Source organism: Myodes glareolus, chromosome 10 (genome assembly GCF_982192425.1).
Source record: "Myodes glareolus chromosome 10, mMyoGla1.1, whole genome shotgun sequence".
NCBI classification, from domain to species: domain Eukaryota; kingdom Metazoa; phylum Chordata; class Mammalia; order Rodentia; family Cricetidae; genus Myodes; species Myodes glareolus.
Genome location: NC_142035.1, coordinates 58883984 through 58910495, shown reverse-complemented (window position 1 = coordinate 58910495; position 26512 = coordinate 58883984). Strand labels below are relative to the sequence as shown.

Genomic DNA, 26512 nt, shown 5'->3' with positions numbered 1-26512 from the left:
CATACAAAAGTAGAATACATTTATTCAATCTTTGAGGGAATCTTGAGCATTGTTCCTCCAGGATCAGATTAGGTTTTGTGTCTTATTAGCAGTCTGCAAGCACAATAGCTTTGAAGTACAGGATTGCTAACGACAGAGGCCTTTGAGACAGTAGCATTTTGTTGCCTTGCCTGTGACTCTTGAGAGATGATCAACCCTGTTGAGGAAAGACTTAGAGTTTAATGTACAACATGGCAGAGTTCTGGGAGGACCTGCTGCATCCTTTAGCAGAGCTGTCATTGGCTTTGGTAAGGTGAACGGCTTTCCTGTATATTCTAGCAGGGATTTTTTTTTTCCTGGCTCATGTTATTGATTTGCTTTTTCTTTCTTTTTTTTATTAATTAATTTATTTGTTTATAAAAATTTCCACTTCCTCCCCTCCTCCCCATACCCTCCTATTCTCCCCACTCCCTCTCCCCCCCCCCCACTCCCTCCCCTCCTTTCTCTCTAGTCCTAAGAGCAGTCAGGGTTTCCTGCCCTGTGGGAAGTTCAAGTTCCTCCCCTCTCCCTCCAGGTCTAGGAAGGTGAGCATCCAAACAGACTAGGATTCCAGAAAGCTAGTACATGCAGACAAAACAAGACCCAGTGCCATTGACAATGGCTTCTCAGTCAGCCCCCATGTCAGTCACATTTAGAGACTCCAGTTTGATCACATGCTCATTCAGTCCCAGTCCAGCTGGCCTTGGTGAGCTCTCATTCGATCAGTCCCCTTGTATCCGAGGGTGAACGCATCCCACACGGTTCTGATTTCCTTTTTCATGATCTCTCTCCTTCTGCTCCTCATTTGGACCTTGGGGGCTCAGTCCAGTGCTCCAATGTGGGTCTCCGTCTCTATCTCCATCTATCGTCAGATGAAGGTTCCCTCTAGTCCTGCCTTTCTTGCTCACGTTCTCCCTCCTTCTGCTTCTCATTTGGACCTAGGGAGTTAAGTCCAGTGTTCCAATGTGTGTCTCTATCTCTATCTCCATCCATCGCCCGATGAAGGATCCCTCCTCCAATGGATGTCTGCTAGAAGATCATTGCCTCTTGCTGGCCAGGAATGTGGCTGAGCTGACACAGGGCCTGCCTGTCCTCAGGCAGGCTATCAAAACACAGGAACTACCCCTGCCGGGTTGTGCCCACAGCCCAGGCCCAGCGCGCAAGGGAGCTGCTCTGGGGAGATCTTGTGGCCCCAGGGGGAAGGGGGGAAGAGAGGAAGGTGTACCTGGATGAAGACTGGGATGGGATTCGGGCTCTAGCAGGGATTCTATTGAATTAAAATTTGCCACATGTTTTTGTGGTGGTGGAGTTAGGACCTTTTTCAAGGACTCTTATTAATAATTGTTCCTATTCTCTAGAGGCAGAAGAATGAGCCCTCCAACTTAGAAACTCTTAGGTACAGCTCTCTTTGCCCATCCCTTTTTAAAAAGCTTTTATTTATCATTATCATACTGTGAAGTGTGAGTGCTGGTGCACATGTGCTGTGGTGTTGTTGTGGAGGTCAACATGGCAAGCACTTTTACCTGCCAGCCACCTGGCTGGCCCAAAAGGTGTAGCCTAAGCTGCCCTCCACCTGATCCTCCTGCCTCTGCCTCCTCAGCATATCCTATCGCCATGCACCGCCACAACGGGCACCTTTGCTGATTCAGGGCAGCACTAGTAGACCTTTGGGTTTTTTTTGTTTTGTTTTGTTTTTGTTTTTTGCCTATTTTTAGGCTCTTTTTGTGGCCAGGATTGGTACACATAGTAGGGATGCATTATGGGAGTTTAGCCTTTGGTGTGAGTACTTACCACGAAGTAGTCTAGAATCTGGAAGGTACTTTGGCCATTCTTTAACACATCTCATGTCTGTTGTCGCTAATGTGTTCAACAAGTATTTGCTGAGTGCCTATTGGGTCAATAACCAGTGATGAATAAAACATTATCCTTGCCACCAAAGAGCTTGTAGGTGAATTAGACATGTAAACAAGTAATTACAACCAGGTTTGGTAAGTGTTGTTCTAGAAATATGCACTAAGTTGTCAAAGGGATTACAGGGGCAGGAGATGAGGAGAGACTTGACGAGGGAGGAAGGGATGTTTGCACTGTTGAGTCCTGAGGCAAGAGACGGTCACGCTAGGAAAACAACGGCAGAAAACCGTCTCTGGCATCACCATCTAACATCCTTGTTCCAAGTAGGAAGTCAGTGCTGACCTTTTAAATGATGTGACTGAGCATGAACTGTCTTTGTGTACCTGGTACATGACCTTCTTCCCAAATACTCCTCCATGAAGGCTTTCTACTTCGGGTTAGTGTAAAAGCTTGCTTTATGACTCACATAAGACCTGGCCCATGAGTTTCCCTAATGCATGGTAACTAAGGTAATTGTGGCGTGGATTCATGGACACTTGATTTTGTTTTGTTTTGTTTTATGAGACATGGGTCTCAATATGACCCAGACTGGCCTGGAACTTCCCATGTAGCCCAGACTGGCTTTAAATTGGAGATCCTCCTGCCTCAGCCTCCTGAGTGCTGGGATAGTTATATTATACCACTGCACCTGACCATGGTAGCTAATCTTGAAACAAAACTTGAAGATAAAAAAATAAAAAGGGTTGAAGATAAGGAAGGAGGGATCAGAATGGCACTGTGCTGCTCTTAACTCGGGTAGATTCCTGTTTTAATTTTTTTTTTTTTTTTGAGACAAGATCTTGCTATCCAGTAGCTCAGGCAGACCTCAGACTTGTGACTCTCTTGCTTTGGATCATACTATTCTGTATTACAAAATTATCCACTCTTTTGTAGCTCTGTCTCCATATCTTCCAGAACAGAGGGACTTCTCTGATTAGTTCTGCTACTTTGAAACCAATTTCTAGTTGTCCTTTTATGTGTGTCTTCAATTGCTAAAGACAACAGGGAACTTGTTCCTTACAGTGTGAGCTACACAGCGGGTAGGAAGGTAGTGCATGGCAGATGAGCTGGATGCCCAGAGCATAAGAGATGAGCAGGAAGAGTTGTGTCCTCCCGAGAGGTCAAAACCAGGGGGAATGGGATGGCTGAAAGGAACTAGAGAGGGCACTGCTCCTTAAGGGCTTTTTATTCAGGAGAGAGCCATTAAAATATGGTTAAATATGGCTTAAGGCTGAGACGAGAGCCAGGAGTAAAGGTGGGGTTTAATGACTCTAGGGAGATTAGATGAGCAACGAGATTTTTATCAAGTTTTGTCATGGGGAAGGCGCTTTCTATGGTGGAGTAAACTGGTAGGCGATACAGTGCCAGGTCTGCAGACTCTTGAAGAGCTGGCCGCTCTCTTTAGTTGTAAACCTTTCAAGCCCAGATCCTGGGCGGTTGACACTTCCCGCCTCCCGTCTCCGCTGAGGCTGTGTTTTCTTTAGGAATGAAATGTGTGTGCTCTTGGTAGCTAATCCTTTTCTCTCCCCCTCTTTTCCTAAAGTTTCTGGAGATTTTTGTGTAGAAGGAGCCTGGGTGGTTCTATTTTTACAAGGGACAGAAATGGACTGAGGCTGAGCAGGCAGGATTGGAGTTAGGGACACAAAAGGATTCCTGTACTAAGTGGTAGTTTTAAAAACATCTTTCTTAGTCACTGTTAATCTGGTCTAGGTTGTATATTATTTGTTCAAATTTTCTTCTAGCCCAGCTTTATGATTGTACACTATTCTTGTTCTTTTCCTGTATGATTATATGCTGTTGCTTTGGGCCTTTTAGTGTGTGGTTGCTCTAAAGAGTGTGTAGGTAGGTTTCCTGAAAGCGTGAAGACTAGCAATAGTCTAATTTCAGCCTTTGTCTCAGTATTGGAGCCCAGATATTAGTATCAAAAGCCTTTTCTGCCTTTTTGGTAGCTGGAAACATACTTATTTTCAAAGCACGTGTCAATCATAAGCTCTAGTTTGAGGCTGACAGCTTGGGAGAATGGTTAGCAGGGCCTCAGACTATTAACATTTAAGAAATAAGCATTCTGGGGCCAAGGGATGCAGCTCAGTTGGTAGAGTGCTTTCTTAATATGCACGAAACCCTAGGCCCTACCCTCAGCACCACGTAAACCAGAGTAACATACATCTGCAATCCCAGCACATGGAAGGTTGATGCCAGCCTGGATTATATGAAACCCTGTCTCAAAAAAAGAAGAAAGCAAGTAAACCCTGTTCCAGGACCCATTCTCATATTACAGAATCAGCCTCTTGGAGTGGAGTTTGGTAGCTGTGTATATATTAAGTTCTGTAGAGCCCAAGGTCAGTTGCAGTACTTATGGCCGAAGTACTATGTCCCTGACATCTGTTGGTTTCATACCCAGATCCTTACTGAAGTTTATTGACAGTCCACCCGTCCAGCTTGGGACCTGTGCTCTTTTCCTTGTCTGTCCTCTAGACTTCTAGCAGTGGAAACTGTGGGATGGCTCTAACAGAATCCACTGCTCGAGGGCAGACTTATAGTCAGTTGTCTCACCGTCTTTCCTAGGAATGAACAGACTTTACTGTGGGATTTATGCTCTCTGAACTCTCTCTCCATTTGGGATAGATGACCGGGAATAGAGGTCTCTCAGCCAGTAGCTTAGCACTTCCCTCCCCACAACTCTGTTTTCCTACCTCAGCCTCCCCAGAGCTAGAATTGTGGGCACTTGCCACCGTGCCTGGCTGTGATGCGGAGGCTGATGAAGTGAGACCCCAGGAACAGGTGCTGCGCTTGAACAGCGCTACCCTCTGGTTTGTGATCATCTCCCTGCCGGTGCCCCAAGCCCTTAAAATGGTTCTTACTGAGAGAGTCCTCTTTCCTGAACCCATAACACCTCTTCCTTCACTGTCTAAAAATACCCTGGCCTCTTCAGGCTGAGTGTCTCCAGAGACACTGCTCCTCTCCTTGGCTGCGCTGGCTCCAGAGTCCTCTCACTTAGCTGGTTAGGCCAAGTTGTCCTGCTGGATCAGCCTTTGGTCATTTTTTTTTCTTTTGCAGAGCCAGGATTAAACCCAGAGATTTGATTGGTTAGGCAAACACCCTACCACCACACTCTATCATGTCCCCAAGCTCCACCTTCACCCCATCTCACACTCCTACTAATTGGACCTTGGAATTTCTCACTCATGTCTTGATGAGTGAGGAGCACAGGTGAAGGTGGGGCCTCTGCCTGATTCTCTGCCCCACCCCCAAGCCCCTTGACTCCCCAGCTGGACTTGGAACTGTTATCACTGCCCTTTGGAGAACAGTCAAGGGCTTGAAATCTGGGACTGTGTTTATTCAAACTAAGCTTCTCTGAGAACGTGGGCTATCAAGCTGTCCTTTAGAGGATGTGTTGGTTTGACTTCATGTTCAGGCAGCAGTGTTGTTGGGGAAGCTGCAGTGTTTTCAGTAGGCTTTGTTATGTTAGGACATCCACTGAGCTAAGCCTCTTTCTGCTGCTTTCTCTGTGCAGAGCAAAGGGTTTTCTGTCTGCTGCCTTTTCTCACCTCTCTAGCTCTCATAGAATGCAGACCGAGGCTAACCCACCTTTTTTGGTGTTTACTGTTCTACTGTTGTGAGAATTCCATCCCTGGGGAGACATAAACAGCACCTACTCCTTCCTCATAAAATCCCAGTGGCAAACCAAAGTCACATTCCATCAGAATCTACTCTAGGGAGCCAGTAAGTTTATTGTGTTTGCTACAGAGCATGGGGAAGAGGTGACAGAAGTGTGGGGGACCCCAGAACTACTATACTGGAAAGTCTTCATGAGACATGGATGATGGCTTCCCCACAGCCTCATAGATGAAACTCCTCCCATTTTGCCTTCCCAGACTGTGTGCTGCAGCTCTTCCCCAGACACCTTGAGACCTGATAGTGCGCACGCAGTTAAGGCACGGAAAGTGCAGGGAGCAGCTGGGATCTCAGGGACGCGACAGTGACCCACCCCTTCTCAAAGTGGACCTCAGCAGACCACAGGCGGTTTGGTGGTAGTCTCTTGCAAGCATGGCAGCTGTTCTGCTTGGCTTTGCCTTCATTTATTTTTCTCAAGACAGGAACTTCCTCTGTAGCCCAGACTAGCCTTGAACTCAATGGTAGTTCTTCTGCCTCAACCCTGCCTCCCAATGCTGGGATTAGATGCTTGTTGCTACCCCACCCTTAACTTCTATTACTTAATATTTAAAAATGAAAGGGGGCAGGGATTAAGGGAGATTAAAAGTGAGCATGACAGCCGTGCTGAATAACATGAACCCTTAGGATCTGAATTTTTGAATGTTGAGATTTTTCCACGTCTTTTCTTCTTATTTGACACTTTTATCACCAACCCCATAGTGCTGCCCTTGTGTTTTCTTTATTTCTTTTTCTTTTACTTTCTGGGGACAAATCCTCGCTAAGAATCGTAGGCTCTCTGGGTGATAGTGGCGCATCCCAGCACTCAGGAGGCAGAAGTAAGTAGATCTCTGTGAGTTTAAGGCCAGCCTGGTCTATAGAGTGAGCTCCAGGACAGGCTCCAATGTTACACAGCGAAACCCTGTCTCGAAAAAACAACAAACAAACAAACAAAGAATCATAGGCTGGGTTCAAACTCAGCAGCTCTCTTGCTGCTCTGGCTTACTGTGTGTTGGGAGTACAGGGAGGACCCAGATGCCAGTTGAATTCCTAATGCTCTTACTCTGATTTTGAAGGACACTTGGAAGGGTTCACAGTGCAGATTCTCCTCCTAGACTGCTGGGGAGTACACTCACTCCTCTCACCACAACAGAAACTGTGTAACGTTTTTTCAGGCCTTCCCAGGGTGTAGAAGGCGTTTGTTGAAGACGGGGTTCATAAGCTCACACATCTCACCTCCCCCCCCCCAACACTGAGGCGAGGCTGAGGCTTTCTCTCCTTTTCCTTCATTCATAGTGAAGATTTAAATTTTCTCGAAGATCTTGGAACACTTCTTGCAACCTTATGGCTGATATTGCCCCACATATACATTGTCAGATGCTCTTTTAGAGGCGTCATGAGAAGGGAGGTTTTGTGGGGTTTTCTTTTTGTTGTTGTTCTTTGGAAGTTTTGTTTTTTATTAGTGCTAGGATTAGGATCCAAGGCTTGGTCTAATAGGCAAGTGCTATACCTGGGAGGCAGACCTCCCACCCTGTGCTTTGGGGTTTGAGTGTTCCTTTCCATTTGACAGGCACTACACTTCTACTCAGTCTTTGAGAGCTGCCTGACTGTAGTAGCGCTTCTGGCCGTTTCTCCATGTGTTCGCCTGACCTCTTACAGGTGCCGGCATGTAACAAAGAAACAAAACTTTTAAAAATACAGGAGGAACTAAAACCCACAGCAAAGTTTATGCAACATAATAGTGTGTTATGAACAATTGTTTCCACCATGCATGTTGGGGACAGGACTGCTTGAGTGGACAGTAGGAAGCTCCAAAACCCAAACTTAATCTTTATTCTATATTCCTCCCAAGGTTATCTTCATTTCCAAAAGAAGCCTATCATTGCTCTAGCCAGTGCACTGTGAATAGGCTGGAGAAGTTGCATTGTTAGTTTGTTTTAAATACATATTTTTATCAGGGTTTAGTAGCTCAGGCCTTTAATACCAGCATTTGGGAAGTGGGAACAGGAGACTGGAGACTTCAAGATCATCTATCCTGTCGTCCAGATCTTGGAGAGTTCAGCCTGGGCTACATGATACCCAGTTTCGAAAACAAAACAAAAAAAAAAACTATTGTGAACACACACACTCACTCTTTTCCATAACTTTCCCTAGAAAGGCCAGAGTTTCTCAGCTGCTGCTTTAGATCTATGGTCTAGTAACCTTTGTCTGTATTCTTGCTTCTCTTCTCACCCCCGCACTTTCCTGACTCTTTCCGCACAGCTTGCCCTGTGATACTATTAGGAAGCATTTAACTTGTGGGTCTGTGGGTAATTGAATGTCAAGTTGTTGCAGCTGTGTGGTTCCAGATGCCTGTGAGCCAAAAGCAATTGCTGCTGCTTTTAGAACTGGTGCGGAGTAGAAACCGACAGATGCCTTGGCCATCTCTGTGGTGGCGGAGATGGCTGGGTTTTCATCTGAGATACTGTTTGGCAGGCTGATCGTGTCTCTCATGTTTTTTGAGCAGGGCCTAGTGTAATACTGGATCTTTCCCTCCAGCAGTACCTGTTTGGTATTTTAGCCTATAGCCAACTTTGTTTTTTAAGTCATGGAGAATGCTGAGTGAAATCTTTATTTTTGTGAAAAACAAAAACTACCCCAAATGCGCCATGCTAGGACTGACCTGGATGATGACAGGATCGGGTGAATTTGAACACAAGCAGAAATGAGGCCACTTGCTCACCCGACTCCCTTTATCTGCATGGGCTCCAGGGTTACACATTTCCTTGAGCAGATACCTGCCCTCACCTGACCTCAGATCTCTATGGATTTGATTTCTTCTCTCAAGTAGTCAAGTGTGACCACACTGTAAATGCAAAAACATAGGCGCGCTCCCCTGCATTGCCCACACCTAGGCCTGCATTCCAGGACTGTGGTTAGGTTTAAATGAGATTTAGTGACCATGAAAGAGCGATGGAAGACCCAAATAACGTCACAGATATAAAGGGTTGCTAATAGTAACAGAGCACTAAGATTTGTAGACTGTCAAAGAACTTTGTTCTAATTTGCTGGTAAAATTTAATTTCTTCTAGTTTCCATTTATGAGAAGTTCCTTTTTTCAGGTTTAGCATCATTTGTTCCAACATTTAAAACATCCTTAGTATCTTTTTCTTGCCAATGATTTTACTAGTGTCAACAATACTAACTGAAAGGGTTAGTAATGTTCTCTGTGTGTGTAGTGTATATGCACACTTGGAGACCTGAGAAGTCAGGTGTCTGTACTATCACTTTCTGCCTTATTTCCTTGAGACAAAATCACTGAAGTAGCCCAGTGACCAGCATTCTCTCCAACAATCTTCTCTTTACCCATATAGTGCCAGGGTTACAGGATCACACCAACTTTTTACATGGATGCTGGGGATGTGAACTCAGGTCCTCATACTTGTACAGCAACCATTCTTTCCCACTGAGCTATCATTCCAGTCCACAATGTTCTTTTTGACATCAATTATATTATAATTTATTTCTTTGCTATAGCGATAAGTTTGTTACAATTAAAAGTCAAACTAGAGGCTGGAGAGATGGCTTTATGATTATGAGCACTACTGTTCTTCAAAGGACCTGGGTTCAATTCCCAGGATCCACATGGCAGTTCATAACCATCTGTGTAACTCCAGAGATTGTAGAGGATCTGACTCCCACCTCTAACCTCTCTGAACACATAGGCATGCATGTGGTGCATAGACACATATCAGGCAAAACACTCATATGTGTAAAGTGAGTCAACTAGTGAATTCATAGGAATAGGGGTGAGTCCTAATTTCCACATTAGATCAAAGTTACTGGGGTTATGAACATATTTTCTAGTAGCAATGCCTTCAACAAGGTAGAGAAATAATTTTTCTTTAGGGGAGGCTAATGACATTTATATTTAAATAATTGAGAATTATATTGGTCCTATAATTTCAGTCAAAGAATTTTTGGGGGGTGAGGGTTGTTTCAAGGCAGGTTGTTTTAAGACACCTTTCTCTGTGTCCTGACTGTCTTGGAACTCATTCTGTAGACCAGGCTGGCCTCAAACTCAGAAATCCACCTGCCTTTGCCTCCTGAGTGCTGGAATTAAAAGCATCAGTCTAAGATTTTAAAGTCAGTGTGAAAATATATTAGTTTTATAACCCACTAGGTTTCTGTTTCTTTTTTTTTAATTTTTTTTAAATTTATTATGTACACAGTATCTGTCTGCGTGTATGTTTGCAGGCCAGAAGAAGGCACCAGATCTCATTATAGATGGTTGTGAGCCACAGTGTGGTTGCTGGGAATTGAACTCAGGACCTCTGAAAGAACAGTCAGTGTTCTTAACCTCTGAGCCATCTCTCCAGCCCTAGGTTTCTGTTTCTAATTTGGTACTGCAGTGAAATTTTTTTTTGGTGGAGCAGATCTTTGTGGTGCATCCCTGTAGTTCAGAACTTATAAGAGTGTGAGGCCAGCCTGGGCTCAGGAGGACCTTGTCTCAGAACAGTTCAACAACAACAAAGAAAAAGATTTCTATATACAAGCCCCACTAAGACTATATGAAGATGTGAGGCTATCTCACTCATACTGCAGATCCAGCATCTAGTATAATTTGGTAATACTGGAGAAACACTTCATTTTTCATAATAGTGACCTCTTTGATGTTCTCCCAAGTAGCTCTGGATAGAATGGCATACGTGTATGAAATAAGATTCCCCTATCTGCTGAAAAGAGTGAAGTCTGTCTATACTGATGTGCAATGAAGTGTAAGATATATGTGGAGAGCAACAACAAGTTGTAAAACACTCTGTTAATGATGACTGTTATTTTTGTGAAAATATACATACCTAGTAGTGTATGTACAGAAAAAGTGAAGCTATAAATAGCACTTGTAAGTATTGGTTACCTCAGGGAGAGTTAGATTATGGTAATTGTCATTGAAATTCTGTAAGATTTGAATTTGAAGTAATATACCTCCATTATTTTTGTAAGCAGAAAAAAGGATAGTAAAGATGAAATTTTTTAATTCAAATGTGTTTCAGATTTAAATATAAAATGTTCAAAATCAGCTGGGTGGTGGTGGTGCACACCTTTAATCTCAGCATTCAAGGCAGAGACAGGCAGATCTCTGAGCTTGAGGTTGGTGTGGTCTAGAGAGCAAATTCCAGGACAGCCAGAGTGACACAGAGACACCCTGTCTTGGAAAACAAACAAAGTTCAGAATCTAAAATCTATACTTGTTATTAGTTATACACAAATGTTACTGAAAATGTGTCTGGTTATAATGAGTTTGGTGGTTTGGGATGTAAACATACATATTATTATTAATGGGACATAAAAATACTTTCTTGGGGCTGGTGAGATGGCTCACAACTACTTGTAACTCCAGCTCCAGGGGACCTGACAGCTCTGGATCCTGTGCTCTTCTTCACTCATGTGCACATACCCAAATCTACACACATACACATACACACACAGAGAGGTGAAAATAATAAAAATAGAATCATCAATTTTTTTTCTTGAAAATCTGGGATAGCCTTGTGAGTTTGAGATGCTTTACTTCTCATATCTTTAGAAATACTTTTTTATTGATGTTTAGTCAATAAAATCTTTTGATGCGAGTCAAATGTGTAGATGCAAGCCAGGTGTGTTGGGTGCGCCTTTAATCCCAACACTCGGGAGGTGGATCTCTGTGAGTTTGAGGACAGCCTGGTCTACAGCACTAGTTCCAGGACAGCCTGGGCTACACAATGAAACCGTCTTGAAAAGCCAATAAACAAACAAACAAATAAGTTTTGATGCGACACGTGCCCTGTGAAGAGTTTACTCACGGGGTAATGTAAAGAAGAGGATCATGAAGAAGTTGTTCGATAATTTCAACACACAGAGAGACCATTGAAAGTTGAGACTTGGGATGTGTGACCTTTGAACTGATCTGTGCTTGGAAGCTAGGATATCGGTATGTTTGGTAGCGGCTCCTTTTGGGAATAACCTGCACTGGCAAGTGTGCCTGTTACTTTTAGATGAGTAGTAGGGAACTGAATTAGATTTCGGGGCTAATGATGCTAGGCACAAACATTTACACTTCATTTAGCTGGCAACAAGGACCCCTCGAAAGTTTTTGAGCAAGAAGAAAGAGTCAAGTCCACAGATATGAAAAGCTCTTGCTACCTCTGGGAAAGTGAGGAAGGCCTTAGGGTGTGGAAAGGAATCTTGTTGCCCAAGTCACCATGATGGCTGAGCACTAGAGCCTTCCCCACAGCTGTTTTCTCAGTTGCACACTCACTTTACCCAGGTCTTGGCAAGGAATTCAGTATTCTTCTTGCTGACAGCAGTGGGAACCGGGAGATCAGAGCAAGCAGCTCAGCTGTGGAGACCGGGAAAAGCCCCTTCTTTGTTGCTGTTTTGAGATCTGGTCTCAGGTAGTTTGAGACTGCCTTTAAGCTCACACTGTGTAGCTGAGTTCCTAATCCTCTTGCCATTAAGTCCCTGGGGTTACAGGTGTATGCTACCACATCTGACTTTAATTAGGCTCTTTTGAGGACCAGACTTGAGTTCATAGAGCTTTGTGATTCTGGTCTTAGTATAGGGAAGTCTGACATTAGAGGGGAAAAATCCCCTCCCCCACCCCATCTGAATTAAACTGTCTCATATCTTTGCTTTTCTGGTAACCACGGAGAAGTAAGAAAGGGTCAGAAGGCTTCCTCCGCCCAGGCACAGTGCTGGTAAGGCTGCTTACTGGACATGGGCACGTGATGGTGACTGTGCTGTAACGGCTCTTTAGCAAGAGTCCCTCATTCCCTCTCCCTTGGGCTGATGCTCCCTTATTCTCCCTTCGTCTGCATAGAAAATCAGACTCTCCTGTGATCCAGTTACCTTGGAAGCAGGTGTCAACTCTCCATATTGACTATAGGTTGCAGTATGGCCCAGACATGTTCAGGTTCTGACCACATCCATCAGTCTGGCATTAGGAAAACTTCCTTTCCTCTTTCTTTGAAGCCATACACTGAGGAGTGGATGTTTTTATAGCCTTATTTCAGCTACTGATAAGTTGTGAATTTTTGTTTTTTGGTTGTTTTGTTTTTTGAGAAAGGTTTCTCTACATAGCCCTCGCTATCCTGGAACTCACTGTGTAGACCAGGCTAGCCACAAACTCCCAGAGATCCACCTAACTCTGTCTTCCAAATGCTGGGATTACAGGTGTGTGCCACTACATTAAGTCCAAGTAGTGACATAAGAAAGAAAGAAAAAGAAAGAAAGAAAGAGAGAGAGAAAAAAAGAAAGAGAGAAAGAAAGAACATTAAAAGCTGGGTGGGGCTGGAGAGATGGCTCAGTGGTTAAAGGCACACTGTTCTTGCAGAGGATTGGATTCAGTTCCCCACACTGTCAAACAGCTTACAACTACCTTTAACTCCTGTCCAGAGAATCTGACACCCATTTCTGGACTCTGCAGGCATGCTTATGCTCATACACAAGAACATGTGCATGCACACACACACACACGCGCGCGTACGTGCGCACACACACACACATAATAAATACATAAATAATAAAAATGAAACAAATCTTTAAAAACAAAACAAAAGCATGAAGCTAGCCTGAGAGGCATGTCTTACCCCTGTTTTATCCTGAAACCCTCTGTCTTCTCTTTTCCAGTGATTCTGTTGTATTTTGAGACAGACTGGCCTGGAACTCACTACTTGCTATGTAGCCCCGGCTAGCTTCAAACTTGCAATGGTCCTCCTGACCCTGGTCTCTAAAATACTAGGATTACAGCTGTGTCTCATCAGATCCAGCCCCACCCTAACCCCCAGGCTGCACTTGAATTCTTGGGTTTCTTAACTTTCCTAGTAGCTAGGACCACAAGGGCATGCCTGTCACTGTGCCCATGTGCCTTCTGCCTCCTTGGTTTTCTGGCCTGTCCCTGACGTGCACCAGAGGTGAGGTGACTCCTAGTGTGTGCCAGCAGAAACGGCAACGTTCTGTTGATGCTGGAAAACCCAGACCTCTTTCTCACCGCACTGCGGCTTCTGCTCCAGGCTGCCCTGGGTGTGCACTCACCGTTTGCCTCCTTCTTTCTATTTATTTATTTAATTAACTAACTTTTTTTCATTTATTTTGCTTCTCTGTGACATGGGTATAATCCCAGTCCTTCATGAAGCTGTCACGAGTGTTACATTAGATACTCAGTGTGACGTGCTTAGAGCAGTTGTTGGCAGGTCACGTGTTGAATGAGCGGTAGCTCTGGCTGCTGCAGAACCGGTCTGCACAGACCCTTTGTCCCTTCAGGTGTTGTCTCAAGACTTGAAGTGCCAGCTTTTTCTTGTGGTCCCAGCAGGGCCTAAGATTTGGGGGAGATGGCAAAATGCATTAAATATAGTTGAAGCCTGATGGTGATGGCACACACTTTTAATCTCAGAATTCGAGAGGGAGAGGCAGGCAGATCTCCGAGTTTGAGTTCCAGTCTTCAAACAAGCGAATGCTCTAGCTCAAACCCTGATTCTTAGGACCGTTTGGAAAGCTTTTCTTTTTCGTTTTCTTTTTTGACACAGGGATCCTTCATGTTGTTCAGGCTGACTACAGCTGCTGGCAAACATTTTTCTTCCAACCCCAGAAGTAGCAGGGACTTTAGATATGCCTCTGGATAGCCTTTGCCATGCAGATGAATTAACCCCACCCCTCTCTTGTGTTTCTATTCAGAACCTTGCTAAGCCAGCTGTGGTTTTGTCTGCCTGAGCCCAGCTACCTAAAGGCTGTGGTAGGAAGATTGTTTGAGTTCCAGAGTTTTAGACCATCCTAGACACAGGGGAGACCTACCTCAGAAAAGGTGGTGGGTACTGAGGAGGTGAGCCAGTTAGTAAAATGCTTGCCACACAAGCAGGAAGATCTGAGTTTGATCCCCAGCACCCACTTAAAAAGATGGGCTCTGGCCCAGACTGTGCCAGCACTGGCTTCCTAAGACTTGCTGACCAGCCAGATCAGCCGGATCAGCAAGCTCCAGCTTCAGTAATAGACTCTATCTCAGAACATAAGATAGGAAGCTAGAGAAGATGCCACATGCATTTGGATGCACATAACCTCACATGACAGGGCAAGGGGTGCGCTTGAGGGGTAGGAACTGCTGTCTAGGCCTCGTGGAGATCTTGAAGTAATTCTATTGCTGCCTCAAGACTGGGCAACTTTTGTTCTAGTCTGCTGGTCTCCAAGGACTTGTGATAGAGGATCTCTAAGATTATCTCTTCCATCCAATAACAGACTGATCTTCCCTAGAAGCTGGTGCTATTTGAATCCCAGCACAGGAGGATCAACTCAGCTCCCACTAGCCTGAACTGTTGAACAGGAAGGCTTAGGTTAGTTACATTGGAGACACTGGTTTCTGGTGGGCTTTGTGGAAGACAGCGTAACTCTAAATCATCCACAGTAGGTTAAGACCAGTGCGGAGTTGAGAGGCCAGGTCTCTTTGCCTGCCTTGGAAGAATCCTTTTTGCTCTTAATTACCTCTGACCAGATGACACTTTGACCTCTAAATCGCCAGAATCCTTCTGTCTTCTAGGTCCAGTCTTTGGGTTTCTGTGCAGCTGCCTAAGGTTCTGTAGAAAGTTGTGGGCTCCTCTGTAGCTTCTGTGTAAGCGGCAGTTCTTAGGATGGGGTGGGATTAGAGTAGAGAATAGACATGTCACTGTAAACAGTTTCCCTTACCCTCTAGGGAGGGAGGGAGAGGTAGCAGGGTCTCTGCTGTGCTTGTTTATGGAAGCAACAGGCCACCACTTGTCTGGAATGGCTCACATCCCTGCGTTGAGTGGAACTGAGAAGCTGGGGAGCGGGGAAGAAGAGGGAAGAAGGAGGCTGGGGGCAACAAGATGGCAACAAAAGCAGATATTCCTTAGTGTTGGGGATTTCTCACCCGTTTGAGGTCAGCCAAATCCTAAATGATCCAGGCTTTTTCAAAGTGATTTTCACTTCTTAGGTCGCCATCCTGAGGGGGCAGCCCCTTCATAGCGTGGGCCAACTCCCGGTGTGGTGGTCCCTCACACTAAGGAAGAAAGAGAAAACCTTCACAGTCTGTGCCTGGTCCAGGCAAGGAGTCCCTCTTTCTCAGAGCAAGTGAGCAAGCCAGAGAGGTGGAAGCTTAAGAGCTTGGCTAGAAATAGCTGAGGCCCTCCCTACAGTCCTGGGCTGTGTTTAGTTTAACAGCCTGGGGCTTCTTGGGACTGGGGTGGATGGCTCAGACATCTGAGGAATCCTATTCCTGCCTCCTCGTAGCATGCATGTTGATGGGTGCTCCCTTATAGAAACTCCCCCTCTCTACTGCCAGGCACCTCATCTTTTCCACAGCATAAGAGTGGGTTTTCTCCAAAGCTCTGCTTAGTCTCTCCCTCCTGTCTTCTGTCTTCTCCCATCTTGTTGTGAACACTTATCAATAAATATCTCCAGTTCTGACCTCTCCAAGCATCCATCCTGTTTATGTTGCTGAACGAAGTGCTCTGTGGTTCATCCTAAATACCCCAGCACCCCAACAGAGCAGTGCCCTGCCCCTGTGTAGACCCAGGTCCTGCTTTTGACTTTGCTATTTCTGAGGTTCAGAATTGTGTTTTATTTTTTTCTCCACAGTTGTATAGTGCCTATTTATTGCCAGTTTTATTTGCTTTATGGCTTTTGGATGTTATTTCTGTTCTACTGCTACTGTCTCAATGCTTGTCTCGATTTCATTACTTCTCCCCTGAGTTATTCTGGCAGCCTCATAACTGTCTCCTGTGTAGGTTTGTGTTGGAGCTTTGCTTGAACTCCTCCCATGGTCTCCCAGGACCTAAAAATTACTCCTCTTAGTTTGGCACTCAAGGTACTTTCATACCGAGGCATGGTGGCACATGCCTGTGTTCCCAAAACTCAAGAGACTAAAGCAGGAGGATTGCCATGAGTTTGAGGCCAGCCTATGATATGTAGCAAGTATCAGGCCAGTCAGGACCTATGTTAAGCAAGCAGTTCTTTCTGGTCCCTTTGCATTCTACTGCTCTAGACTTAGAATTCTCTGGAGCACAATTTTATCGTCTCTGTTGTCTCCTGCCATCAGACTGTTCCTCACACAGCTTCCTCTAAGAATTCCTTCTGTGTTTTCACCTGTCAAAGTCCTGTGAGAAGGCAGTAAGATGACTCAGCGGGTAAGGACAATCGCTACTAAGCCTGATGGCCCTGGGCTTGAGCGCTGGGACTCGCATGGTGGAAGGAGAGCACAGTCGTGTGCCATAGTACATAGGTACACACACACTAAATAAATGTAATAAAATCAGTCCTGTCTGTGCCACGATGCCTAACCTCAAAGTTTTGAAAGAAATCCCATCTCTAAATACTAAGGAAACACCAAATCCTCACTCTGTATCACAAGGCAAGGCCTCCTTGGTGAACCTGCCCAGATGTCACGTCTCGTTGTTGAGGATTTTGTTCTTTTGTGACCTTTGTCACACACTGGATTACTCTGGACTATTCCTGATGGGATCCCCATAGCATCCTGGTGGCTTCCAGACTCATACATACATACATACATACATACATACATACATACATACATACTAAACAGTTTGTGGCTGGAGAGATGGCTCAACAGTTAAGAGCACATACTGATCTCTTCCAGAGAGCCCGAGTTTGATTTCTAGTGTTCATGTCAGAAAGCTCACACACAGCGATAACTCCAGCCCTAGGGGCATCTGATCTCCCTGACTTCTGTAGGCACCTGTACTCATTCACATACATCTGCACACAGACACATAATTTTAAAAAAATTAAAATTCACCGGACAGTGGTGGCGCACTCCTTTAATCCCAACACTTGGGAGACAGAGGCAGGCAGATCTCTGAGTTCAAGGCTAGCCTGGCCTACAAGAGCTAGTTCCAGGACAGGCCCCACAGCTACAGAGAAACCCTGTCTCAAAAAACAAAACAAAACAAAATTAAAATTCAAAAAAATATTTATTTCCATTTCATATTTTTTTTGCCTGCATGTGTGTCTCTACACCATTTGTGTGCTGTGGTCAGAAGAAGGCATCAGAGTCCCTGGAGTTGTTGTTATTGTTTTCAATGAACCAGCCATTTATTAGGAAATTGGGAAGACAGAAGCTCCAGGACTGCCCACCTCATCCCTCCACTAAGTCCAGATCTACACCCTGTTACTGGTCTTAAACACAGTTGTAAGCCACTTTGTGGGTGCTGGAAGGTTAACCTGGGTCCTTTGGAAGAGCAGCCAGTGCTCTTACCTGCTGATCCATTTCTCCAGCCCTAACTTTCAGACTTTTGAAAACACCCATTAATATACTTTACTTTGTGACTTGATTCTGCATGATCTATTTTTGTTTGGTTTATTCATTACTAACCAAATTGTTTTCAAGTCCTATTCATAAATTGCCGTTGGAAAATAGTTTTATCTGGTATGAATTAGTGTGTAGTTTTACACCTCTGAACCACTTGTTACCCCCACTACTCTTTTTTCTTTTTAATTTATTATTTTATATACATCAATGTTTCCCCATGGGTGTTGGGTCCCCTGGAACTGAAATTATTACAGACAGTTGTAAGCTGTCATGTGGTTGCTGGGAATTGAACCCAGGTCCTCTGGAAGAGCAGTCAGTGCTCTTAACCACGGAGCCATCCCTGCAGCCTTTCCCCCACTCCTTAAGAGTAAGCAGAAAGGGCACCTAAACACAAGAGTTTTCTCTCTCTCTCTCTCTCTCTCTCTCTCTCTCTCTCTCTCTCTCTCTCATAAACTGTTACAAAGTTAACTATCTGATTTGAGTGAGGGAAATATTGCCTATGTCCTTTCTCTCTTGAGGATATGTTATGTCTGGTTCATACTGGGGGTGGTGGGCATGTCAGCTCTCTCACAGGCTACTGTAGAACCTTGCCCGTGGAAAGATGACACCGGTTTCAGGCTGGGAAGGACTCCCCTCCATTTCAACACTCTCCACCTGCTGAAGCAAGAGCTGACTCAGGCCCTTACAGCTTTAGTGCATTGTGGATATGGAGATCATGCCAGGGTATACAGTATACAGTGGTTGCTCTTGTTCTTGAGTCTTTGCTTCTATGGGAATGATGTTTCTAGAGCAGTGGGTTTACTTTGATGCAGTTGTATTCCAAGTCACTGGCTGTAAACAGTTGGCTTACGTATTTTTTGGCTATGTTTTGTTGGCATTTGGATCTTTCAGAACTCTGGAGCTGCGCATGGTGATATATACCTGTAATCCTAGCACTCAGGAAGCTGAGGCAGGAGGATTGTCTCATGGTCAAGACCAGTGTTGCCTTAACTTTTCCTGGGGAGACATAAACAAATGTCTGCTCATAGCGGGTAGAGTACCAACAAGTGGAATAAAAGAATGGTTCCACCAAGTGTAGCTTGGTGAGCAAGTGGGCTTACTGGATTTATTTCAGGGGCATTTGTGACCCCCCCCCCCAATTCATCCATCCATCATCCTGCATGGGTGAAGATGTCCCCAAAGCTACATAGATGAAGTTCTTCAGTTCTATCCCCTGTATACTCTTAAATCGTGTGTGTGTGTGTGTGTGTGTGTGTGTGTGTCTGTAGTCTGTATGGGCATTTTGCTTGCATGTATGCATTGCACACACACACACACATGGAAACCAAAGGACAACTTGCTGAAGCATGTTCTCACCTTTAGCCATGCGGGTTTCAGAGATGACACTCAAGTTATTAGGCTTACCAGCACATTCTTTACCCACTCAGCCCTCTCACCAGTCTGGGTCTGCTTTGATTTCACTTTCAGTTGTAGTTCATCAATCACCTAGGGAAGTTAGGGAAAGGACCCAGAGGCAGGAACAGAAGCAGAGGCCATGGAGGAACTCCACTTACTGGTTGCTCCACATGGCTTGCTCAGTTTGCTTTCTATACCACATAGGGATGGCACCACCCACAGTGTGCTGGGCCCTTCTACATTAATCATTGATCAAGAAAATGCCCAACAGACTTGCCTACAGACAATCTGATGGAGGCATTCCCTCAATTGAACTTCCTCTTCCCAGATAATTTTTGCTTGTTAAGTTGACGTAAAATAAAGCAAAACAAAACACAAGAAAACCCACAGAACTGACTAAGCTGGGCTCACAGAGACTGAACCGACAACCAGGGAGCCTAGCCCTCTGCATATATGTGACAGTTTTGTAACTTGGTCTTCGTGTGAGACTCCCAACAGCAAGAGCAGCGGCTGTCTCTGACTCTATTGCCTGCTTTTGGAATTCATTCCTGCTACTGGATTACTTCCTCCAGCCTTAATAGAAGAGGAGGTGCCCAGTCTCACTGCAACTTGATATACCGTGGCTGGCTGGTGTCCATGGGATGCCTGTCTGAAACAGTGGAGGAGGAGTGGATGGGGGAGGGGACTTTGGTTGGGGTATAAAAACAGCAGCAACAACAAAAATTTAAAAAACAAAGAAGTAACTAGTACAATCAGTTTTAGAGAAGAGCAATCTGCTAACTGAGATAGCCCAATTTTTCTGGGCCTTTTCATGACTGATCCTTTACTACTCCTGAGAACTCTGTCAAGACAGCCGCAGTTCAAATATATCAAGTGCCTTCCCCTCCCTAATTCACTTCCCTCCTGGTCCTCTTCCTAACTCCTCCTAGATATAATCCTTCATTTCTCCTTATACCCCCCTTTTTGTCTGATAATCCACAGTCATTTTTGTGTTGCTCACATACTCACGGGTATGGAGCCATCCCCTGAAATGTGGTAACCTCCCTTAAAGAAAACTAACTCTCAGCAGACAGAGGCAGGCATCTCTAAGTGTGAGGCCAGGACAGCCAAGGCTCTGTAGAGAGACCCTATCTCAACAACAACAATAACAACAGCAATCCGCACAACCCTGACATCCCTCCCGCAGAAGCCATTAACTGTCATAGCTCCCTCCTCCCACATGCTAGAACGTGGATTGGCTTGATATTTGCAGGTCTTGTACAGGCAACCAGAGCTGCTGTGAGTTCATGCGCAGTAGTCCTGTCATGTCCAGAAAGCTTTGCTTTGCTCTGATCCTCCCCAGCCTTTGACTCTTAAAATCTTTGCACCTCATTTCTGGATGGTCCCTCAGTCTTGGCCAGCATGTGTAGTATTAGGGATTTTTTTTTAATGTCTGTACTTTGACTACTTGTGACTTTCTTTCTTTTTGTTGTTCGTTCTTTCTTTCTTCCTTTGTAGCACAAATTCTAATTGTTCTTAATAAAAACCTAGAGTCAGATATTAGGGGGTAAAAGCTGAGAGAGGAGAGAAGCAGAGTGACTAACCACTAGAGAGACTTTTTTACCTCTGCCAGTGCTCAGACTGAAGGGGCATCTCTAGACTGCACTGCGCTCCTGCCTCTTCCCGCCTTATGTTCTCTCCACCCAGCCATCTCACTCCTGTCTCCACCTCCCTAGTTCTGGGATTAAAGGCGTGGGATCCCAAGTGCTGGGATCACCTTTGTGTGAACTGTTTCTCTTATAGACTGGATCAATTTCTCATAGCCTAGAGTGGCCTAGAACTAACAGAGATCCTCTGCCTTTGTCTCCCGAGTCCTAGAATTAAAGGTGTGCCTACCACTACACCACTTCTAGTAGCTCTGCACTCTGATCTTCAGGCAAGCTTTATTTGTTAAAATACAAACAAAATATCACTACTTTTTTTTTTTGAGACAGGATCTCTCTATGTTGCTCTGGCTGTCCTAGAAATCTCTATGTAGAGCAGATTGGCCTCTAACTCCCAGAGATTCACCTGTCTCTGCCTCCCACTGGGACTAAAGGTGTGCTCCCTGCCTGGCTAGTTCTGAATTAATCATCATCTATTGCAGAAAGAAATGTCTCTTCTGAGGTCTGAGGGTTACTCTTAACCGACAGGTAGAGAGATGTGAGTTTAGCAGGCGGCATGATGCTCTGCAGTCTGGCGGTACAGTAGTAGCAGGTTCCCCATCAAGTGCCTCTTCTGTGAGAGGTGTGGTTTAGTGCTGCAGGTTGAGGATGGAGCAGTGGCTAAGTGCTCTTGTAGAGGACCTGGGTCCAGTTCCTAGTACCCACATGGTGGCTCATAGTTGTCGGTAACTCTGGTTTCAGGGATCTGATGCCCTCTTCTGACCTCCTCAGGCACAGGCATGCATGTTGTACACATACATACATGTATGCAAACACTCATACACATAAAAATAAATTAGCTTTTTTTAAGTGCTTAGGATATATGAATAAGTGATGGGAATCTAAACCATGTCCTCCAGGGCTCCTGTGTGATGAGGAAGCCCCTAGGCAGAGATGAGGTGATCATCTTAGCTGCCTGTGTATACTATGAGGTAAAGTCAAGCTGAGGAAGGCTAGAAATGATGACAGCGAATTCTACAAAGCCCTTTCTGAGGAGAAAACCTTTGAACAAAGGCCTGAGTCACATCACTGTGAGAATAGCTAAGGGAAGAGCTGTTGAGTCCAAGGAATAGCAGATGTGAAGGAGGACCCCACAGTCTGCCTGTGGTGCTGGTGGAGACTGAGGTGGCTGGAGTAGAGGGAGCAAAGAGAGAGTATAGGAAATGATCTTGGAGAAATAGCCAGAGGCTGGGTGATTTAGGCCTTTTAAAGTTTAAATCAAGTGTTTGAATTTGAACTTTAAGGGAGATGGGAGCCATTGGAAGGATTTGAATAATGACATGGTCTCATTTATGCTTAAAAGAATCAGTGTGGCCAGCCACATTGAGAAAAGACTGTAGCAGGCAAGGCCCGAAGCTGGGAGAACATTTGGGAGGTACAGACATATTTCAACTGATAAATGATAGTCATTGGAACTCATTGGTGCACTAGTTTATATTGCAGGATCCCCAAGAATGCGGGAGAATCCTAGACTGATTGCTGATTGCCATGGTAAAGCACTCCCACCACTGAGAGGCTAAGAGTCCTGATGCTGTTACTGGCTGTGGGGAAAGTTGTGCACGTCAGGGTTGATGAGCTGGTGCAAATCCACTGCCGCACACAACTGGTCACGTTCTGGTGCACTAGGCCTTCGTGCCCAGGCTTACCTCCCTTCTGTAGAGCAGGGGGAAGCTCTACTACCTTCCTGAAGAGAGGAGAGGGGAAACACATTATCGGCGTGTGTGTGTGTGTGTGTGTGTGTGTGTGTGTGTGTGTGTGTGTGTGTTGTCATTTTGCATAGCCCTTGTGCTGGAGTATTGCACAGTGAGCCTAGCTGTTGCAGGCTTCAAAAGAGCTTGGGAACTCCCAGATCCTTTGAGAGAGGAGTTTAGCCCTAAACCTCCCTGCAAACAGGAAGCTGGTTTGAGTTAAGAACATAAAATAAAAACCAGCTGATGCCCCGAATGTTTTCCTGTGCTCCTCCCTTCAGAGCGCTAAAGGAAACTGCTTCCCTCCCTTAGATGACTACTTCAGAGTGCCAGAAAAAAACCAAACCCGGAAACCTTTTGAAAATGAGCCAAGATTTTAGCCCAGGCAAACTCCTGCTTGTGGGATTCCTAGCCAGGAAGTATGCCCCTGTGTGCGGAGCCCTGAGAGGAAAGTGACAAAATATAAAGACTCCAGTGGTTAGCCTGTCCCTAGGCCTGGCAGGAACAAGTGTGGCAAGCTTCCCAACCTTAGTCTTCCAGCCCATTTGTAGGTCATGGAGTTGATAAAATGGTCATGATCAGAATTAAAAGGAACATACTAGAGTATATTAAAGCATATACTGTAATTACTGTTTTATGAAAATTGTACCTTGGTTTTGTTTACCTACACACACATACATGCATGTGCACACTGGGTCACTATATAAAGCATGTTTCTTACTATGAATGAATCATAGTAAGTACGTTTCTTTTTTTTAACTATGAAAACTGATATTTAGGGTATGCATAAACTGAATCTTTCTACTTTACCTTATTAAAAATTGCCAACCAGTTTCAAGATTCTCTGTAGAACTGGGTTCTCTACCCGCAGTCCTGTGAGAGGGAAGGGCAGCTGAGAACCAGCACACTTAGTCTGATTCTTTGGGACCAATACTGAACCGTAGGGATTGTACACATTTGAATCTAAAGGATTTGCTTCAGTTTATATTAATTTGAAGAGAATTGGAGGTGTATAGCTGTACTTGGTTCGATAACCTCACATTCCACGTGAGACATGGTGGCTTTAGGCTCCTCTCTCTCTTTTCCGTCTCAGGCAGAAAGTACAGTAGGAATGCTGCAGACCACTCCTTCCTCTGGGGTAATAAAGGCGCAGTGCCAACATCCCGATCTGGGATAACTAAATCAGAGTCTCCCCAAGGTGAATTCAGACTTGCTATCCAGAATGTCTAGCATAGGCAGACGAACATTAGCTTATGTCATGTTAGGGTTAGTACCTCGGCTGGGTCCAGGGATAAGTGAACAGTGGGGTGATTGGTGATTGGACTGATGGACTCTGATGAGTAAACATTTTGGGGGGTGTGGAGTCGGGGAGACAGGATTTCTGTATAGTCCTGGCTGTTCTGAAACTCACAGAGATCCACCTGCCTCTCCTCATGAGAGCTGGGATTAAAGGTATGTGTCACCATCACCTGGCGACATGTTGGAATTTTTGACCTATATCCCTAAGAAGCCTAAATGACCCTTAATGAACTCGCTGAGAAAATTTTGTTTGGCTGTTTTTTGTTTTGTTTTGTTTCTTTGTTTTGCTAGTTTTTTGTTTGTTTATTTGTTTGTTTTTTGAGATAGCTCATTAGCCCAGACTAGCTTAGAACTCACTCTGTAGCTTGGGTTGTCCCCAAACTCATAGTAATACTCCTGTCTCAACTTCCCACGTGTTGAGATTACAGATGTGTAATTATACCTCTGCATTCTTTCAGTGTTTGTTTTCCTGTTTTGTTTTATTTTCAGTTGCTAGGGCTTGAATACCCTTTTATACTGGACTGGTCTAGACTGGACTTAGGTTTTAACTGTACTACCTTGGGAGGTTTATTTTAGTTTTCATCAACTACCTTTCCACCTAATGAAAAATAAAATGGCAGCCGGGAGGTGGTAGCGCACACCTTTAATCCCAACACTGGGGAGGCAAAGACAGCTGGATCTCTTTGAGTTCAAGGCCAGCCTGGACTACAAGAGCTAGTTCCAGGACAGGCTCCAAATCTACAGAGAAACTCTGTCTTGAAAAAACAAAATAGATAGATAGGTAGATAGATAAAATGGCCTTTAAGGTCTTTTAAGGTAAGAGTTTAGTTTGGTTGTTGTTATGTTTATTCTGTGTATGATGTGCCCACATGTGCCACAGTGAATATGTGTGGTCAGAGAACCTCTGGAGGTAAGAGTCTAAATGAGCCCTCTAAAATCCCTTCCAACAGTTCTTCTCTTTAGGCCAATAAAAGAATGTGTATTCAAAGACTGTTTCAGTTGACTCTGGGCTTCCCCACTGTAGAAATTGGTCTGTCATAGTAGATTCTATCTTGCCCTGTATTTCCGGCTTACTCCACTCCTTGGCACTCCAAGACTCTCCAGGGCAGAGTTTTCATAGGAAAGTACATTCTGTGCGCAGAAGTTCCTCACTCTAACCGTGGAAGAACAAGGACATCCCTGAGGGAAGGCTCCTACAGGAAGTACAGACAGCCCTGGAGGGCACTGGATCTGGAGAAACCAGAAAAACTGTCACAAACAGCACCATGGAGTGACAATTACGAGGTTATAGGCCAGTATGGCTCTCACCTGCCCTCATCCACAGAAAGACGAATGAATTAATTTGAGGCTAATGTGGGGGTTCTGTGGCCTGCAGACAACGTGGAACAGCAGCACTGTTGGTGAAGGTGGTGAATGTCTCGTGTGTCGTGTCTTCTCAGACTCTCCCAGCACTTTACACAGGCTTCTCTTTCATCTCTGTGGGAGATGTGGCTTAATAACAATAATCAGAGTATCCCAAGCATCTGTGATTTGCAAAACACAGCATTCAGCCTGCTTTGACCTCCTAGACTCTTAGACTATAGAACTGCCAGACGTGGGGAGGTGGAGTCCTCTGATGGAGGGCTAGCCCATGATGGGATGCACAGATCAGTGATGTTCAAGTTACCCGGTGGATACCTCATGTTCTTCTGGCTGTTGGTAGGTAGAACACAGTGGCCTGCAAACGCTTGAAGGTCATTGGCCTCATGTGAGTCCTACAGACTGCAGATCCCAGTTTCTAGCCAAAACTTAGTGTCTTCTTTCATTGAGAGAGTGCTTGTTTCTCTTTGGTCATGAAGGGGTACGTTAACCCTTTCATTTTCTTTCTTGTGGCAACCGCAGGTGGAGCCTGTTAAATGCAGATGGTACTCACTACTGGACTTTTCTCATGTGATCAAGAGACTTTTGGTCAGAACAAAGTCTGAAGAAGTCATAGGCTCGTTTTCCTGAAGATAAGGTTGTAGGGAAAATTGTGCTGAAGAGATGCTGTAGAAGCCCTTAGTGCCTCATCCCGGCCCTGCTATGTCTACAATAAATCACTTCTCTGTTTTGCTCTAACAGGTGACCTTGGAGAAGGTTCTGGGAATCACAGTATCCGGAGGCAGAGGACTTGCCTGTGATCCCCGGTCAGGTTTAGTTGCCTACCCTGCTGGGTAAGTGCTTTTCAAGAGGTCTTGTTGCATGAAAGCTTATTTTTTTTGTAACATTTTATTAATTCTCTGAGAATTTCATATCATTATTTGGATCAGGTTCACGCTCTTCCCCCTGCTGCTCCAGGCCCACTCCACTTCCCTGTCCTTCCAACTTTGTGCCCCACCTTCTCTGTGTCCCACTCCTTTTCTGGGTCCTTGCTCTTTCCCTGTTTAAAGGCCCATGGAGTCAAATTTGTGTTGCTCAGCTACTCTTGGTTGTGGGCCTGTCCCTGGCTGCGGCCAGCCTACCAGGGAGGATACCATTAACTAAATGGAGCGCTCCCTCTCCCAGCCGCTGTCAAGCCTGTAGCTCCTCACTCAGGAGTGGGACTTTTGACCACTTCACCACTTCTGTCCCTCCCTACC

General features: G+C 45.0%; 1 protein-coding gene across 5 annotated transcripts in view; it reads left to right on the top strand.

The window, feature by feature from the left end:
• Positions 1–26512, top strand: part of Mapkbp1 (mitogen-activated protein kinase binding protein 1) — a 56092-nt gene that overhangs the window by 1848 nt on the left and 27732 nt on the right. For all 5 annotated transcript variants that reach the window (XM_048459628.3, XM_048459630.3, XM_048459631.3 and 2 more), the window contains exon 2: positions 26016–26107. In XM_048459628.3, coding sequence (XP_048315585.3) covers positions 26016–26107 — 92 coding nt within the window. The remainder of the gene's footprint in view (positions 1–26015; positions 26108–26512) is intronic.